The 18,004-nt window shown below is 36.3% G+C and overlaps 1 protein-coding gene across 13 annotated transcripts in view; it reads right to left on the bottom strand.

Annotated features, from left to right (window-relative positions):
* LOC100678622 (dentin sialophosphoprotein) overlaps positions 1 to 18,004 on the bottom strand; it is an 860,138-nt gene that overhangs the window by 639,480 nt on the left and 202,654 nt on the right. For all 13 annotated transcript variants that reach the window (XM_031933206.2, XM_031933240.2, XM_032601286.1 and 10 more), the window contains one exon: positions 8,269 to 8,774. In XM_031933206.2, the coding sequence (XP_031789066.1) occupies positions 8,269 to 8,774 (506 nt within the window). The remainder of the gene's footprint in view (positions 1 to 8,268; positions 8,775 to 18,004) is intronic.

Genomic DNA, 18,004 nt, shown 5'->3' on the forward strand with positions numbered 1-18,004 from the left:
CCCATCTAGTCTACGCGGATGATCTGCAAATCTACTGTCAATGCCCCCTTGAGGAGCTCGATTCCTGTTCTGACAAGATGAGTGCTAACGCCGAGAGGATAATGGGCTGGGCAGCACTAAACAGACTTAAGCTGAATGTTAGTAAGACTAAGGCGATCGTCCTGGGCTCACCCTACTATATCAATGCTCTACCTTCTACTGCTAACACCTATATAAATATAGGGGGAGCCCAGGTCAACTTTGAATCATCTGTGCGCAACCTGGGGCTGGTGCTTGACTCAAAACTTACGTGGAAAGAGCACGTTACACAAACTTGTAAACGTGCTCACTCTTTAATGTATCGGCTATATTTCTTTCGGAAGAGCACTAGCCTCAGGTTGCGCTAATATTTGGTGAAAGCACTCCTATTTCCCCTCATCGACTACTGCTCACTTGTTTACTGCGACCTGACTCAAGAGCTTGACTTAAAACTGCAGAGGCTTGTCAATACGGGAATCCGATACATCTATGGTGTAAAGAGGGACGAGCACATCTCCCCTTACAGGCGTGAGTTGCAATGGCTCACCACCGCCGGACGTAGGAAGTACTTCATGGCCTGTTTTCTTAGAAAAATTTTCAACACCTCAATACCAGCTTATCTACTAGCCTATTTTGACTTCCACGTCGCACTCAGGCCTGTCAGGGGCGAGGTGACTCCACTGGACATCCCGTCCTTCAAGACGGAGACGCTGAGGAATTCATTTTTCATCAGCGCCTCCTACCTCTGGAACAGCCTTCCATCTCAACTTCGCGACACACTATCCATATCACACTTCAAACAAGCAGCTAAAAATTATTTCTTTAATTTGGAAAACACATAAACATCGCACAAACATACATACATTCTCTTTCATCTCATGTCATCTCTCAACATCACACACACCTTATACTATATACCCTTACACAAATTTTATTTATTCGTTTATCATAATACACTATATTTGTTATATGTACAACAAAATGTACAAAAATAAAGAGGAATTAATCTAATCTAATCTAATCTCTCTCTCTCTCTCTCTCTGCAGACTTGGGGATGAAGGCTCTCGTTCCGGCTTCCTTCCTCTGGCTGAACGGCTGGACGGTCGTCTCCGGGGAGGGATCTCTTCCTCGGGGCGGTGGTCCAGGTCGTGGCGCTGCTGCGCTCTCACTCTCACTCTTTTCTCGCAATTCACTTTCGCGCGCTCTCGTCACGTCGAAGTGTCATCGACAGGGCTCGGAAAGGAACTGTACGTACAACGTCGCAATATGTAATGATTGCTTTGTTAATACTTTTTTTATCACTAACTCTTTTATAACTTTTAGGTACAATTAAACTCTTTTTCCTAGTATCACTTGTAAAACTTAAGTACTTGGTTTCGAGGTCGTTATAATGTAGCGTTATTGCCTCGAAGATAAAGAGTTGTTCTTTGTTTAGAGGGCTGCCATGTACATTTAAACTGTTCTTATTAATTGTCTTCAATATTTTACTTTGTGATTTTTGCACCAGATCTTGATTATTTTTATACACTCCACCCCAAGCTAAGATTCCATAGCTTAGCATGCTATGGAAATAAGCATAATATATCATTCGTAGTGTTACCGTCGACATGATGTTTGATAGTTTATAAAAAAATATATACTAGGTACTTCGTTTTTTTTAATTACATATTTAATATGCTTATTCCAATGAAGTTATAGTCAAAAACAATTCCAAGGTATTTACAGCTCTCCACTTTAGTCAACATCCTATCCTAAATTTTTACTTCTATGTGAGCCGGTACACTATAACAATAGCTTCCGAATGTCATACAGACTGTTTTATCGACATTCAGCGATTATTTATTCACCGCCAGCCAGTTATCTATGACCAATAGGAATTTATTCATGGTACTTTGCGTCTCTAACCAAGTCTTTCCAGTGGCTATTATGGCAGTATCATCAGCATAAGACAGAATACAGTCGAGTATCTCCTTCAAGATATCATTAATATATAATATAAATAGTAGTGACCCCAGGATAGTACCCTGGGGGACACCTGTGTATATTAACAAAAAATCACTTCTGCTATCTTCAATTTTAACTGTCTGGTATCTATTATTAAGATAGCTTGAAAGAAGATTCAAAGCCTGACCCCTAATGCCTACACAGTAAAGTTTCTTAAGTAGTAATTTATGATCGACCGTATCGAAAGCCTTAGCCAGATTAAGAAAAGTTACAATTGTTGGTATATTTCTATCCAAATTATTATACAATACTTCAGTAATATAATTTAACGCATTCTTTAAGCCAATATTTTTCCTAAATCCAAATTGATGCTTGGATAAAATATTATTTTTATGGACAAATTCATACAACATATTGTATATTATTGTTATAAGGTTGTTATAAGTTACCATCCTTGTATGGTAACCTGGGTCACAGATGGTAAGGCAGGTTTCGTCGAATAGTCGCTTTTCCTATGCATAAGCTTATTTTCTTCTTGTATATGTTGCATAAGTTGTGATCACTAGCAACATGTTTGATGTCAAATGTGGTGTTGTAGTTAACATTTGAATATTCCCAATTTAAGCATTATATTGTTTGTGTAGTCACTGGTCTTATGACTATCTGCACAATTTAGACAAACTGTATTATTTTTACATTTGTTTCCACTATGACCATATCTACCACTGTTGAAACATGGTCTTATACTTAAATAGTCGTAGACTTTGCAGCTTTGGTATCCTACGAAGATTTTGCTGTTATTCTCGGAAGGAACTAGAAGAAAAAAAATGAAAGAGGGACTATTAACGTCATGACTCCAGAAGTTGTTGCAGCTTTTGATAAGGTCAAAGTTTCTGACAGATATGCTGTTTTTATAACCAGCCTTGTTGCCCATGCATTGAACATTAATGTCAACAGTTTGATTCTCAATCGAAAATCTATCAACATAGCAAGGGCTGAAATAAGAAAGACTGAATTCGAAAAAATGAAGTAGATTATTCTAGACACTTCCGTAAATTGTTTACTTGTTCACTGGGATGGCTAACTCGTTTCGGATGAAATAGCTTGCAAGAAAATAGATCGATGGCCAATTTTGGTATCCAGTGATAAATTTATAAAAATTATAAATGTACCTGCATTGCAAGACTAGAAAGCGCCTACAACAGCTTCAGTAATTTATGCATCTTTGAAAGATTGGGGATTATTAGGCTTAACAAATGTACTATGCTGTGACACAGCGAATGTAAATTTAGGATTCAGAGGTGGTACAGCGGTAATCTTAGAGCAGTTAATGGAAAAAGATCTGATTTATTTGGCATGTCGCCGTCATATTATTGAGCTTCTGTTGAGAGCAGCATTCGAAACAAAATTTCCTGGCACTGGTGGTCCTAATGTGCCAATATTCAAAAGGTTTCGAGATGAATGGCTGAATTTAGATCACGATTCTTACGAAAATGGACTAGAGACATCTTTAAAGAGTGAAACTTCTCGTTTAATTCAATATATAAATAATTTTTTACAAGAACAGCAGCCCCGATGTGATTATAAAGAACTATTAGAGCTCTATTTATTATTTTTAGGTGTTGGAAAAGGAATGACAATTAAGAAGCCAGGAGCGTTCCACCATGCCCGCTGGATGGCTAAAGTCTATTCATTAAAAATCTATTTATTCAGAAAATCTTTCCAGGTGAATAAGAGAGATGAAGTAAAATTATATGCCATTTGTAAATTCATTGTATTTAGATATATAACTTCATGGTACACTGCTCCATCTGCTATTACCGCTCCAAACAATAATTTGAATTTGATAAGATAATAATAATTTGAATAGATTAAGACATATCTGATGCTACTTTAGGTAAATTTCGAAACCACTTGTGGTATTTGTCATCAGAACTCAAGTGTTATTTCTCTCTTTGACAATAATGTTGAAATCACCGTTAAAAAGAAAATTGTAGAATCACTGCAAAGCCATCCGTCGGATGATGAAGATCAAAATGTAAAAAAATTTGACACGTCTGAGCAGGGCATGAGGGCACTTAATGACAAATCCCTTGATTATTTTACAAATAGTCAAAGTTTGAACTATTTTACGAGGTTCAATTTGAATACAAAGATTTTGAAATATAAACGTAGGTTATGGGAGAATAATTCTTCGTACATAGAGTGTCGCGAAAAAATAAAACACCTCATGGTAGTGAACGATTGTGCCGAAAGGGCAGTTCATTTGGCTAAAGAGTATGTAAATTCCCGTTCTCAAGATGAAGAACAAAAACAGTATCATCTTCAGCTTGTTGACGAAAGTCGAAAAAACTGACTGGCTAGTTCTGATAAAAAGAAATTAATAAAAAAATTAAGAACTGAATAATAAAATGATAAAAATAAATAAAGTTTGTTGTATATTTGTAAATATATTTTTTGTTTAACTTAAAAATAAATAATATTTTTTTAAATACTCTTTTATCTCTACTTTTAGGCAGTATAAGTTACTTTACATCCATTAGTTGTAACACATCGATATTCTCAAAAATGGAAAAATAAGAACATTTTTCTGAATTTTTCAATAATTTAGGAGCTGAACCTTAGTCAAAATAATTTATTTCACCCCAAATTACCACAGGGCACTTTGCTTTCAGTCAAAGAGATGATATAAGTGTATATCAGGTTAAAAATTTTCTAGAGAAATGAGAACCTAAAGGTATGAAAATGGTAAAAAATGCGCAAAAAAACCGTTTTTTAAAAACTGGGTCGTGTTAAAAACTTTTTTAACCACATTTTATTGTTGCATTTATAGTTATTGGGTATAAGGAAGTGATTTCCGACATGGGAGCCGGTATTCAAGCACTTTAGGAAATGAGCGCCACCCTACTGTATAATTTATCCGTCGTGTAGATATCCTCGTGAATTAAATTGTCTCTAATTAATTTATAGTTTGAATTTTTTATTAGAAATTTCGGGCGCTTCGCTTACGGCTGTCTTGATGTCTTGTAGATAATCCGTAAACGCGAGTGGTTTTTTTCCTTCGATAGTAAATATATCCCATTGCGAAGGTATGAATTTTAAATGTGCAAAGTTATTATCTCGAATTTCAGCGTTTTCTCGTTGGTTATTTAAGATATCCGTTGGTTTATTTAAGGTATCACAGATAGCTTTTGGCTCGATTTTGTCTTTATTAGAGAGATAACCTGATTTATCTGAGATGGCTTTTAAGTCAGCCTCGTCGTTTTTAGTGTGCAACTCTTTTTGTCGTAGATAGCGTTTTGTCGGGTAGATATCCATATTTTTGTTTATTTCAACCGGTGAGGCCTTTTCTATTTTCCAAGCCGCACCTTATTTTACGACTTTAGTTTGCGTTTCCCGTACATTCTGGACAATTTACTCTGAGATAACCTATTAATCCGCAGTCGCTGCAGAATATTTCCGTTGGATTACATTTCGAGCAATTTATAAACCTTGTTCCGATTTTTCCGCATTTATAGCAAAACGCGCGTTTTGAGCCTTCGCACTCTCGCGAGAAATATCCAGATTTTACACAGTTATAATATATTTGTATCCTGAATTTTTTAATTCGTCCTCGTCAGGCAAGACATCCTCCGTAAAGTCCGGTTCTGTATGTTCTACTCGTGCTCTTTTCGTTCTTCGTCCAGCTTGAGGTTAAATAATTGTTGTCTAATATTGCGCTGCGGGCGTTGGTCTCTATAAGCTAAGTCCGGTAGGAGAGAATCTTCGGCGCTCGGGGGCGATTTATATGATCTCGCAATAATATGGCCTTTCTCTTTGCGTACCGCTATAGCTTCAGCTCTTGGAACGTGAAGATTTTGGACTTATCGATTCGGATTTGTAATCTCGGGAGCATATTTCGGAGAGCTAGATTTATTTCTCGGACTGAGCCGACTTGAATGCCCTGTCGAGGTGAAAGGTCGCTGCTCCTGCGCCAACGTTGCTCGTCGTCTCCTCGCGTCTCTCACTCTCGAGTCGGCGACGCGCGTTGTCCTTTCTGTCCCTCGCAGCCACTGCTCCTCTCTCGTCGTTTACTCAAAACGAGGACAATTATAACTCTCAAGACTTCCACGAAAATATTAATTGCCATACTCATACAACGGTACTTTGATGGAAAGCTTTAGAGGATTTAAAAGAAATTCCGACTACACAAGCTGACACTGTAATGAAAAACAACATTAAGACGCTCATAATATCAAAAAATCACGATTGAACCGACATAATCACCTTGTCTACCTTCCTGGATATTTTCAATTAACGCCTGAAGCATTGTGATGGTACTACTTACATATGCTAAAGAACCTGCACTATACCTAGCGATAGTATAAGAGAAAGTATCATCTTAGAATATTACGATGTTTGTAACAGAACCACCATAAAACCTTTCAATAAAATATTGATTAATACAGTAGTCCCTCTACCGGCTACTGCTGACGACAATAAACATGTTTTGATCATAAAAGACATACTTACAAAATATTGCGTAGCGGTACCGATACCAACTACCAAGGCAGAAATGATAGCAGATGCTCTAGCCAGATATGTCATAGCAACTTACGGTGCCCCAGGGTTATTCTATCAGACAAAGCCCCAGCTCTGATAGGTAAGAAAGAAGTATTACTTATTCAGCAATACTTGAACAAATTAGAAGATTGGGATTAATCACTATCATTTGCAATATTTTCTTTTAATACAAGTATACATAAGTCGACAAATTTTACACTATATGACCTTAATCTTTGGTAAACCATAGCCAGAACCCCTACAGCATTTTCCGATATCAAAAATGAAATATATACATTCTATGTGACCGATTTAATTAATCGCATAAATGATATCAGAAAATTTGCTAGTAAAAATTTAATCGATTCAAAATATAAATCTAAGCGATATCACGACGGAAGTGCATTACAATTGGAATCTATCTATATATTTATTGTAATGAAAAACGTAACATTTTAAGCCTACCGTATATTCACGGTTTTCATAAACAGACCAGTCATGCATTCAAGGCTTTTAACATTGAAACTGTGCCGAAAATAAACAGCCAGATAAAAAATATTATTATAAAAGGCTAGAACAAGAAAGAGAAAGATCTCGAAAACAGCGTTGTCTATAAACTTGAATGCAATGACTGTTCTACTACGTACGTAGGCCAAAAAAAAAAAAGAAATTTGTGTATACGTATAAATGAACATAAAAAATCGAATAATACTGTAATTTCCGATCACATCAACAACTTGAATCACACAAAATAAACATATGACTAGTTTCTGAAATGTTACACATACACTTACAAGAAAACGGAATAAATAAAAAGGACGATACACAAAATTTAAATACATTTTACACACACCTTATACACTATCTGAAAAGAAAACAAACATGACTCATGCTCTGACGTCAATAGCGGAAGAAATTGTCAACACGGCCGCTCGACAGTCTTCTCACTGCTCCGCGCTATATAAACACGACGAAAATCTTAACTCACACGAATTAAAATCGAACAGCTGAGGGAGACACTGTTCACCTACGTTTCCCCCGCCGCGCTGCGGGGAAGCGCCTTCTCGAAAATTTTATACCGAGTAATTCTCCATAAGTGTAAGTTTTTTCTAGTCATACTGTACATACAGTTTAAATCAACAATTTTTAAATAAATACAACTTTCTACATCAGTCTCCTGATGAGGGCAGCATTGTCCGTCGAAACGTTGAGAAAAGAAAAAAAAAATGTAGAAAAACATTTTCTTCTCCTTTTTACCACACCACCTGCCCCGGGAAGACCGATACAGTCACATCAATATACTATTATAAAGCTTTTATTGATATTCTATTTATTTTATTTAAGTAATTATTCTTTTTTCGTTTTAAATAAAATGCAAACCGTCAAACAAATAAGCCTACTTGTACGTACTGTAAACAAATTAAATTTTCTAGCCTGCTTTGCTTTAGGTAATTGTTCTAGAATTAAAACAAAATTGATTTTATCATAAAAAAATTTGAACGCTTGATTTCATACAGGTTATTATTAGTAATAAGTATGTCAATTTAGTAACATATTTTTGAGTGATTTAAAAAAATGTAAGATAATTTTAGCTTTATTTTTGTTGTTAAAAGTAGCAATAAAAAAGGAGGTATATGAGAACCTTTTTGTTATTAAAAGTAGCAATAAGAAAGAAAAATGTAAGTACCTGGGACTACAAGAAATATCGCTTTGAGATACTTATAACATTGATCTAAAAATGATTTCTTTAAATAAAATACATACCATTTTTTTTCTATCTTGAATAAAATCATTTCTGCGTATCCAGACTTCTTCAGTGGAATCATAATCTAATGTGCTTGTACTGCTAGCTTGACTTTTCATTTCTACAAGACTAGAGTCAAAAAATCTTTTATCTAGATGAGGACTGGCTAATGGACTTATTTTAGAAAATGTCATACTACTAGAATATGAAGGTGGGTCGGTAGCTGAAAAAACCATTCCAGGACCAGTAGTATTTCTTCGACGCAAAGGTGGCTTTGTTGTTGTCGGTGATGTAATAATATGGCTTGTAAACCTTGAAGATGAACAGGGAGTTAATGGTGACTCAGATATGGAATTGTAACTAGACTGTAGATCTAGGTGTTCAGAACTTGATTTTTCCGAAGATGACGAACTTTCCAAATCGCGACTTATATTCCCTTTTTCGGATTCTTCATTTGGTATTATTTTCTTTTTACTTGTTACTTTATTTTTTCCAGGAATGGTTACGCAATCATCGTTATTTTTTCCTAAAATTAAAGCAAGAAAAAATATAAAATTAAAAAAAATAATTTTTTATAAAATCTCCAGATATTTAAAATAATTAGATTAATTTGGGAAATAATTGATAATATGTTGTCTCATGCCCTAAAGAACCATGTGGACAAGTATTAAATATATACAGTGTTTCGTCGAGACCCGAGGAGAAGAGTTCCGCCGTGACAACGGTGTCGAGCCAACTCCGCGAGGTCGACGTAGAACCCGTGGCGCGATCTCCCGTGCTCGAGTTGAGCAAATGACGTCGCGACTTGCTGCGATCGCCGACAGCGCCGCCGGCTTCGAGTCGCGCGCGATCGGACGAGCGTCGAGTCAGTTCACGATAAGACATCAAGCAGTTGACAGCTCGTGCTGTCTTTAGCTAGCGACGAATCGAACGACATTTTTACTTTGCGATCTCGCTCGTCCGTACGTCCGCCGAGTGTTTTGGTACTGGTGCTTTCGCTAATCTCTCTCTCTCTCTCTCTCTCTCTCTCTCTCTCTCTCTCTCTCTCTCTCTCTCTCTCTCTCACTCTCTCTCTCATAAATCATCTCGCCCCATTAAAGACTGTGACACCTGGACGTAAACGTCACCCGTGGTTCACCGCGGCTCTTCGTGACCTTTTAACTGAAAGGAATAGGCTCTACAGGCGTTTTCGCAGAAGTCGTCTACCTTGGGATCTATACTTTTATAGAATCGCAAGGGATGACGCTCATCAACGGGTCGAGGAAGCCAGGCTGAATTACTATTATTCACGCTTGTCTACTCTAACCGACGTTGCAGAGATATGGAGAGAACTTGAAAATCTTGGCATTACCACCTCTAAATCTTCTCCACCTGCTCGGTTCTCTCCAGATGCTCTCAACGAACACTTCAGTTCCATCTCAAATGACCCTCAAGCTCCATCTGTCGAGGAGTATCTGCGGACCCTCGAGAGTCTAGACCTCCCTGAACACTTTATCTTCAGGGCCATCACAGAATCGGACGTGTTAGCTGCAGTTTCACATTTCAATACCCAGGCCAGGGGAAGCGATGGCATCCCACAGGTTGTAATCTCTAAAGCACTACCAATACTCACTCCTTTAATCTGTCAAATTTTCAACCTGTCTTTGAGTGAGGCATGCTTTCCCTCTGCCTGGAAATCATCGCTCGTAAGAGCATTAAACAAAATCAACTCTCCTACAGCTGTAACTGACTACCGACCGATTTCCCTACTTTGCTTTCTATCCAAGGCGCTGGAGTGGCTGGTGCACAATCAAATCTCTGAATACCTTGAAACTAGACTCTATCTTGATAGTTTCCAAACTGGTTTTCGCACTGGCCACAGCACGCAGTCCGGCTTGATTAAGCTGACTGATGATGTCAGGCTTGGAATGGACAGGAAGAAGGTCACCCTTCTGCTTCTATTTGATTTTAGCAAGGCGTTTGATATGGTGTGTCACGTCAGGCTACTCGGAAAGCTATCCTCCTTCGGCTTCTTAAAGCAGGTTATCCGCTGGCTTGCATCTGACCTCTCGGGAAGAGAGCAGGCCGTCATTGGTGACAACAACGAACTCTCTACATTCCTACCACTAAACACCGGTGTCCCACAGGGGTCAGTCTTGGGCCCCTTATTGTTCGCGTTATACATCAATGACATTGGCCTCTGCCTTGACTCAGATGTATCCCATCTAGTCTACGCGGATGATCTGCAAATCTACTGTCAATGCCCCCTTGAGGAGCTCGATTCCTGTTCTGACAAGATGAGTGCTAACGCCGAGAGGATAATGGGCTGGGCAGCACTAAACAGACTTAAGCTGAATGTTAGTAAGACTAAGGTGATCGTCCTGGGCTCACCCTACTATATCAATGCTCTACCTTCTACTGCTAACACCTATATAAATATAGGGGGGGCCCAGGTCAACTTTGAATCATCTGTGCGCAACCTGGGGCTGGTGCTTGACTCAAAACTTACGTGGAAAGAGCACGTTACACAAACTTGTAAACGTGCTTACTCTTTAATGTATCGGCTATATTTCTTTCGGAAGAGCACTAGCCTCAGGTTGCGCCAACATTTGGTGCAAGCACTCCTATTTCCCCTCATCGACTACTGCTCACTTGTTTACTGCGACCTGACTCAAGAGCTTGACTTAAAACTGCAGAGGCTTGTCAATACGGGAATCCGATACATCTATGGTGTAAAGAGGGACGAGCACATCTCCCCTTACAGGCGTGAGTTGCAATGGCTCACCACCGCCGGACGTAGGAAGTACTTCATGGCCTGTTTTCTTAGAAAAATTTTCAACACCTCAATACCAGCTTATCTACTAGCCTATTTTGACTTCCACGTCGCACTCAGGCCTGTCAGGGGCGAGGTGACTCCACTGGACATCCCGTCCTTCAAGACGGAGACGCTGAGGAATTCATTTTTCATCAGCGCCTCCTACCTCTGGAACAGCCTTCCATCTCAACTTCGCGACACACTATCCATATCACACTTCAAACAAGCAGCTAAAAATTATTTCTTTAATTTGGAAAACACATAAACATCGCACAAACATACATACATTCTCTTTCATCTCATGTCATCTCTCAACATCACACACACCTTATACTATATACCCTTACACAAATTTTATTTATTCGTTTATCATAATACACTATATTTGTTATATGTACAACAAAATGTACAAAAATAAAGAGCAATTAATCTAATCTAATCTCTCTCTCTCTCTCTCTCTCTCTCTCTCTCTCTCTCTCTCTCTCTGGATTTCTCGTCCTCTCTTTATTTCTCTCTTATTTTCTCAAAACATTCTGCGAACGAATTTTCTCAAATCATTCTGAACTTTAGTTAGCGAGTTATGAGGTTTAACAAAAATAGTAATTTTCAGTTATACAGTTATACAGGGTATACAGCATGAAAGACAAAAAATTTGAATGCCTATCTTTTCTTAATATTTCAATTCAATTAAAGTCTTTTCTTAACACGTGCAAAAAAAAGACCCGTTTCCACACATCTAAAGTAAATGGCACGCTGTTCATTTCGAGCGTGCGGAAGGAAATAGCCATTTGAAAAATTTTGAAAAATTTTGAAAATGCTTGAGAGTGGCTTACGATCCAAAATGCACAACTTACCATTCACTCTATACGCATGAAAACAGAGCTTTGCAGGCACTTGTCCAAAAAAGTACAGTGTGTAACAAGGGGGGGGGGTGCTATTTCTACCCCGGGTGAGATTTGAGCAATCGTCTCAGTCTCGGGCGCTTGCGGCGCCTTCGACTCCAACTCGTGCTCAAACCTCACCCACGTTCGAAATAGCCCGTTTTCCCCCCTAGTTGCACAATATACTATTTTACTCCCGTAATCGTACGACATTGTAAACCCATTTTTTTTCGTTTTCGAATTTTAGCTCAAAAACTAGTCGTCAAAGTGGCTTAAAATTGTTACTGCAAATAGATATTATCGTTTTTTTATGAGCATACATTTTTTTCAAAAAGTTTGATAATTTAGTTTTGGAGATATTAATATTTTTTTTTTAATCACCTTTTCATGCTCTTTTAGATACTGTATTGCTAAATATATTTTATAAATCATATTATCAAAAAAAGCGAAAATATTTTTTCAAAAAATCATAAAATGGTCAGAATTATGAAAAAAAATTTCCCGAATTCAGAATCAGAAAACATACATGCATGTTAAATGTTTTTACGATCGGTCGTGCGGTTCCAGAATAATAACGGTATAGGTACATACACACAGACAGCCATCCGTACGGACATAAAAACGCATGATTTGAATTCTAAACACCTCCAAAAGGGTTTCTACAAAGTTCTTGCGAAACTGGAAATTTTACTATTACAAAGCTTCCTCTAGGAGAAAGCAATACAATTAAGTACTCTACACGTTGGCCTCTATTTAATATAATGAAATTACATATAATTTAAGATCTAAAAATGATGAATTCTCTTTATTTTTGTTAAAATTATGAGATGGAAAAATAAATCCATTGATTATCCTGATTAATTGGAGAACAAATTATGTATGTTTAAAGATATACAGAAATATTTAAAATAATGATATCAACTGCGTGATATTAGCTCCACGTAATAATGATATTAGACTCTTGAATAACAGAATGTTTAATTTAATCAATGGAGAAACCAAAACTTATTATAGTATAAATTACGCTATACAGAAAGGTCTGGATCAAACAGACCATGATATTTGAATTATCCGCCAGAAATTCTAAATCAGATTAAAGAGGGTCTCCTTTTCTATAAATTAAATTTGGAAATACATGCAATAGTAATGTCAATTCGCAATTTTAGTATTAAAGAATTATGTAACGAAACGAGATTGAAAATTACAAAGCTTTATGAGTTTAATATAAAGGCTGAAATCATAACAAGGAAAAATAAAGAAAACAAAGGATTTATATCCAGCCCTCCACACAGCAATAACACGAATTTTGTATGATTAACTTACTTAAAATGTACTGTTAGTTAACTGTCAATGTTTATGGTTTAAAATGATATACTATATTATATAGTTATTTTGGCTATACTTATGAACAGTAAAAAACTACATATATATATATATATATATATATATATATATATATATATATATATATATCTTCCGCCAACCGCAGCATCATCAGCAGCCTCGCAGCCCGGACGTCAGCATCGCCGACATACGCCGTTGCTTCTCGCTGACACCGGCCATTTTCAGCCGCTCCAGCAACGCGCCAGCTCGCGCCGAAGCTACGGCGGGTCGCGCGCGCCCCACTCTCACGCTTCATCGCGCCGAGCTGCGTCATGTCGCGCGCGCGCCCCACTTTCGCGCCTCACCATCGCTTCACTTTCGTGAATCAGTTACGGCCTGGCCGCCGGGTCGAACAGATCTAGACATCTTGTACATAAATAATTACAATCTAGTCCCAATCAGCTCTCAGCATTGTCTTTATTCTTTGTACCTGGTCCGTTCGCCTTTCCCTACCTTATCTCCTATTAGGGAGCGTAGAAGATAGAGATCCACACCAACTCAACTCTCTAATTATACTCTCCTTTGACGTCAGAACCGTCGTGAAAAAACGGCGCAAAGAACATTTAAAAACACAAGTTCGTTGTTATATAATATATAGGAAGATATATAGCAAGAATTATAAAGTTTATATAATTCTTTTAATTTATATACTTTTTACTTACTACACGACATACAAAATTTATGTATGATTTTTGTAAAAAAAATTATTTGAAAAAGTATTGATCATATAAACGTGCATATAAATGGCGAATTTATGAATATGAAATCTGCTCAAAATATTATAAATATAAACAATATTTGACGATTCACATGCGAGCGCATAGTATCAATAAAAGTACAAATGTTTAATTTGTCGGAAAAGGTTTACGGATAAAAGTAATCATAATTGACATACTAAAATACATGTTTAATTTAAGCATGGTTTGTTAATGCTATAACAACATGTTAATGCGTAATACATATGATTATATACACTGTATGATTATATGTAATACTTTGTAGATTTGTAGTATACTATCTTTTTGTGCTTAATAATTGGGCGAAATTGGTATATTTATAAAATAAAAATAATCATTGCATTATTAATGCTTATTGATTAATGATAGAAAGTTTACAATTATTTTATCTAATTTTATTATCTCTTAGTTCATCTTTTGTATTATCCTGATACATTTTCATTCTTAACTAACCAGAACGTAATTATAAGATCATGAAAATTAAATTTTGAAAACAAAAATCACACAGACACTAATAAGGGGGGTTGACGAGCGAAGCGAGCAGGGGGGCGTAGCCCCACTAGTATGCATATATAGATATTTTAGTGTTGTAATATCACACCAGAACTAGTAAATCATTTCGGAATGACAATTATTTCATGATAGATATGTGGCAAAAACATGAATCCATTATACTACCGCAGAAAAATGAAAAAGAAATTGGATTTAGTTTTTTAATAAAAAATGGTTTACAAAAAGTGACCGAATCATGAAACATTGAAAGGGATGCTGAAAATAATTCTTTGTGCAGATATGCTCTTTTTTCAAAGCTATGTGTTTAAGAATATAAAATGACAAATTCTGCATGTATTCATGCATATCACAAGATGTAATCTGCAGATTTGATCCAGATGAAAAAGATGCTGCAAATATTCATTTTTGCAGCGTAATCTTTTTTTTGAAGTTATTTGTTTGTAAATATGAAATGACGAATACTGTATGTATTTATGTTTATCAAAAAATAATGTAATCTGCAGCTTTGGTTAAAATAAAAGGAATGCCGCGAATAATTATTTCTGTAGATATGATCTTTTTTTTAAAGCTATGTGTTTGTGAAAATGAAATGATGAAAATCTTTAAGTATTCATTTTCTTTATGTAAAGAGCACTCACATCAGTTTTTCAGTAGGGAAAGATAAATTAATATCAAAGAATATAAATTTCTTAATATAAACTATATTTTATAATCAAATATATGTCTCAAACAAACATTACAATAAATTATATACTTTTATTTATTTATTTAAAAATACTTACAAAGCATTAAAACAATGCTTGTAGTCCGACAAAGGTAAACATAGTTACCTGATCGCAGGTCTGGGATATAAAAAAAAAAACAATGGAAATAACAATACATAATACAATAACTTATATACTAATACTTACTAACTAAAAAAAAACAGTTATAATCTTTCTCCTCATTTAAATGCTTATTATAATTTACTTAGATCATTTTACGAACTTCTTCTTACTTATATTAATATTATATCATAATCTGGCCAACATGGTGGGTGTGCGGTTGCCTCCCGACAAGTGTCTCAGCTTTTTCAACTGTCATAAACAAACGAAAGCGACAACAATTGTTTGTATTATCTGCGATGCAGCGTATCACCCGAGCTGCTTAGCGCAGAAAGAAAAACATTATTAGCAAGTGAGTAACAACTTCATGGTTTGCCCAGAACATAGCTACAAAGACAAGAAATCCGAAGAAGTAAGGAAAGAAATCTTTAAGGAAGTAACTAGTTCAGCGCAAGATCTACAGGATTGTAATTTTAATGAGAAGTACATCATACTAAAGGCTGAACATTTGATTTACTATCGAAGTAGCTAGTCGTAGAACTGGGAGAAAAGAATAATTTATTGAAGGAAAAACTTGTAACTTAACAGTATGATAGTGTATTACCTAGAGTATCCTATGCTAAAGTGATAAACCAGCCAAAACCGCTCCGTAAAAAAGTGCCAAAAATAACAGTAAATAATATGGGAAATTAGACTATAGATATGAAAAAGAAAGTTACAGAGTGCTTAACGCAAGAAAAAAGATACAAACTAAAAATATGTATTATAACAAAAAAATGAGATAGTCATTAATTGTGTAAATAGTGATGTTGTTGAACTAACCGAAGCTGTATTAAAGGAAAACCTAGAAAAAGTTTGTGAGGTTAGGAAAGAAGAACTTATAGATCCTAAAATTAAAATAATTGGTCTTGACAACTACATGAATTGGAGTCAAGCTTGAAACGGTCCGCAGTGTTAGTACGCAAACGCGAGGAATTCGTGACCCGAGGTTAGTAAGCCAGGAGATAAGCACATCCGAAGAACGACAATAGACTTTAATCCACCCGGTAATATCTATTGAGTGGACAAAAGCCTTCCCTATCCTCTAAAGTGGGAGACTCACCAGAGGAGAGCTGCTCGTGTGTTGGAGGAGATGAGTAGGGTATATCCACTACGCATATCCCGCACACTTAGGTAAACCACGCAACTATTAGACTGATGTGTAAGGTACTACCATCTTACCAAGATAGCCCCACCTAAGAACAGGGTACTACCATCCTGAACCGGTGATACATTTGAAGGGGCGGAGATGAGTGGATGAAACTAATAAGTGATTGCACTAGAGATATGATAGATTTATAAATAATAAATGTTCATTCACTTGGTATATATGTTTATAAGCGATGCTGGATCTCAGAGCCTACAGGAGAGGGAGTGGACTGCACGCATACTCTTCGAGAGCCTGGGGCTCATAGACTACAGAGTATGGAGGAGACCGGAGCAAGAAACGAGTACTACCATTCGCTTGTTACTCAGTTCAGATCCAGATCATTAAAGCTCGCTGCTGGCTCCGGAACTCCTTATATACTCGAGTCGCCCCCTCTCTCCTGTGTTACATGCGCGCACGCCATCTACCAACGCATAGGTAGACTATTTACATTTGGCTACTAGCGCCACTCAGTCGGTAACTTGCTTACGCCAGGCAAGTTATCTATTGCTGCTCTCTTATCCCCAGGCGGGGCCGCCATCTCAAGCTGAGATAGAGAGTGATATAAACTCAATAAGCAGATTTTCAAACTAAGGCCTAGCCCTGCATATGTACAAAAGCAAACGTAGTGATACAACGACAGTATTAATGCAGGTTCCTTCTGAGGTATACAAGTTCATCAAGAAGAATAACAGCAAAATATTCGTAGGATATCAAACCTGCAAAGTCTGCGACTATTTAAGTATAAGACCATGTTTCAACTGTGTAATGATTCAATTCAGAAAGAGAGAACTTCTAATAGTATTGATAATTTTAACAAATTGTTAGTAATAAAAATGATTTAATTATGCACCTAAATGTTAGAAGTATGAATGCTCATTTGGATAAAGTTAAAATTTTATTTGAGAGTTTAAGTATTAAACCATCTGTTGGAATATGCACTGAAACTTTCGTACAAGTTAATCATAGTATATATGAACTGATAGGATCTAATGGGAAATATGACTGCTATTGCAACTATAGTAGTTTAAATAAAAATGATGGGGTCTTTTTTAATAATAAGTTAGTACAAAATACCGAAGTAGTTAAATATGGTAGAATTAAGAGTGTAAATACTAGAATTAAGTTAAATAGTAATAGTAATATTAAAATATTGTCCATATACAGATCTCACGAAATACCAAAGACTGAATTTATAATGGATCTAAATAAATACTTAATCAAAAAGAACATCAAAAATCATTTTGTAATTAACGATTTCAATGTAGATCTGTTAGAATGCGATTGGATGAGCCAGGAATTTCTGTGCAATTTTCTAGAAAAAGGTTATAAACCTGGATTTGTTGGTATAACTAGACCACCCATAGGCTTAGCCGAAGGAACCTGCATTGACAATATATTTATACAAATTAATAACATTGACAAAATTACTTGTTAA

Source organism: Nasonia vitripennis (genome assembly GCF_009193385.2).
Source record: "Nasonia vitripennis strain AsymCx chromosome 1 unlocalized genomic scaffold, Nvit_psr_1.1 chr1_random0004, whole genome shotgun sequence".
Taxonomy (NCBI): domain Eukaryota; kingdom Metazoa; phylum Arthropoda; class Insecta; order Hymenoptera; family Pteromalidae; genus Nasonia; species Nasonia vitripennis.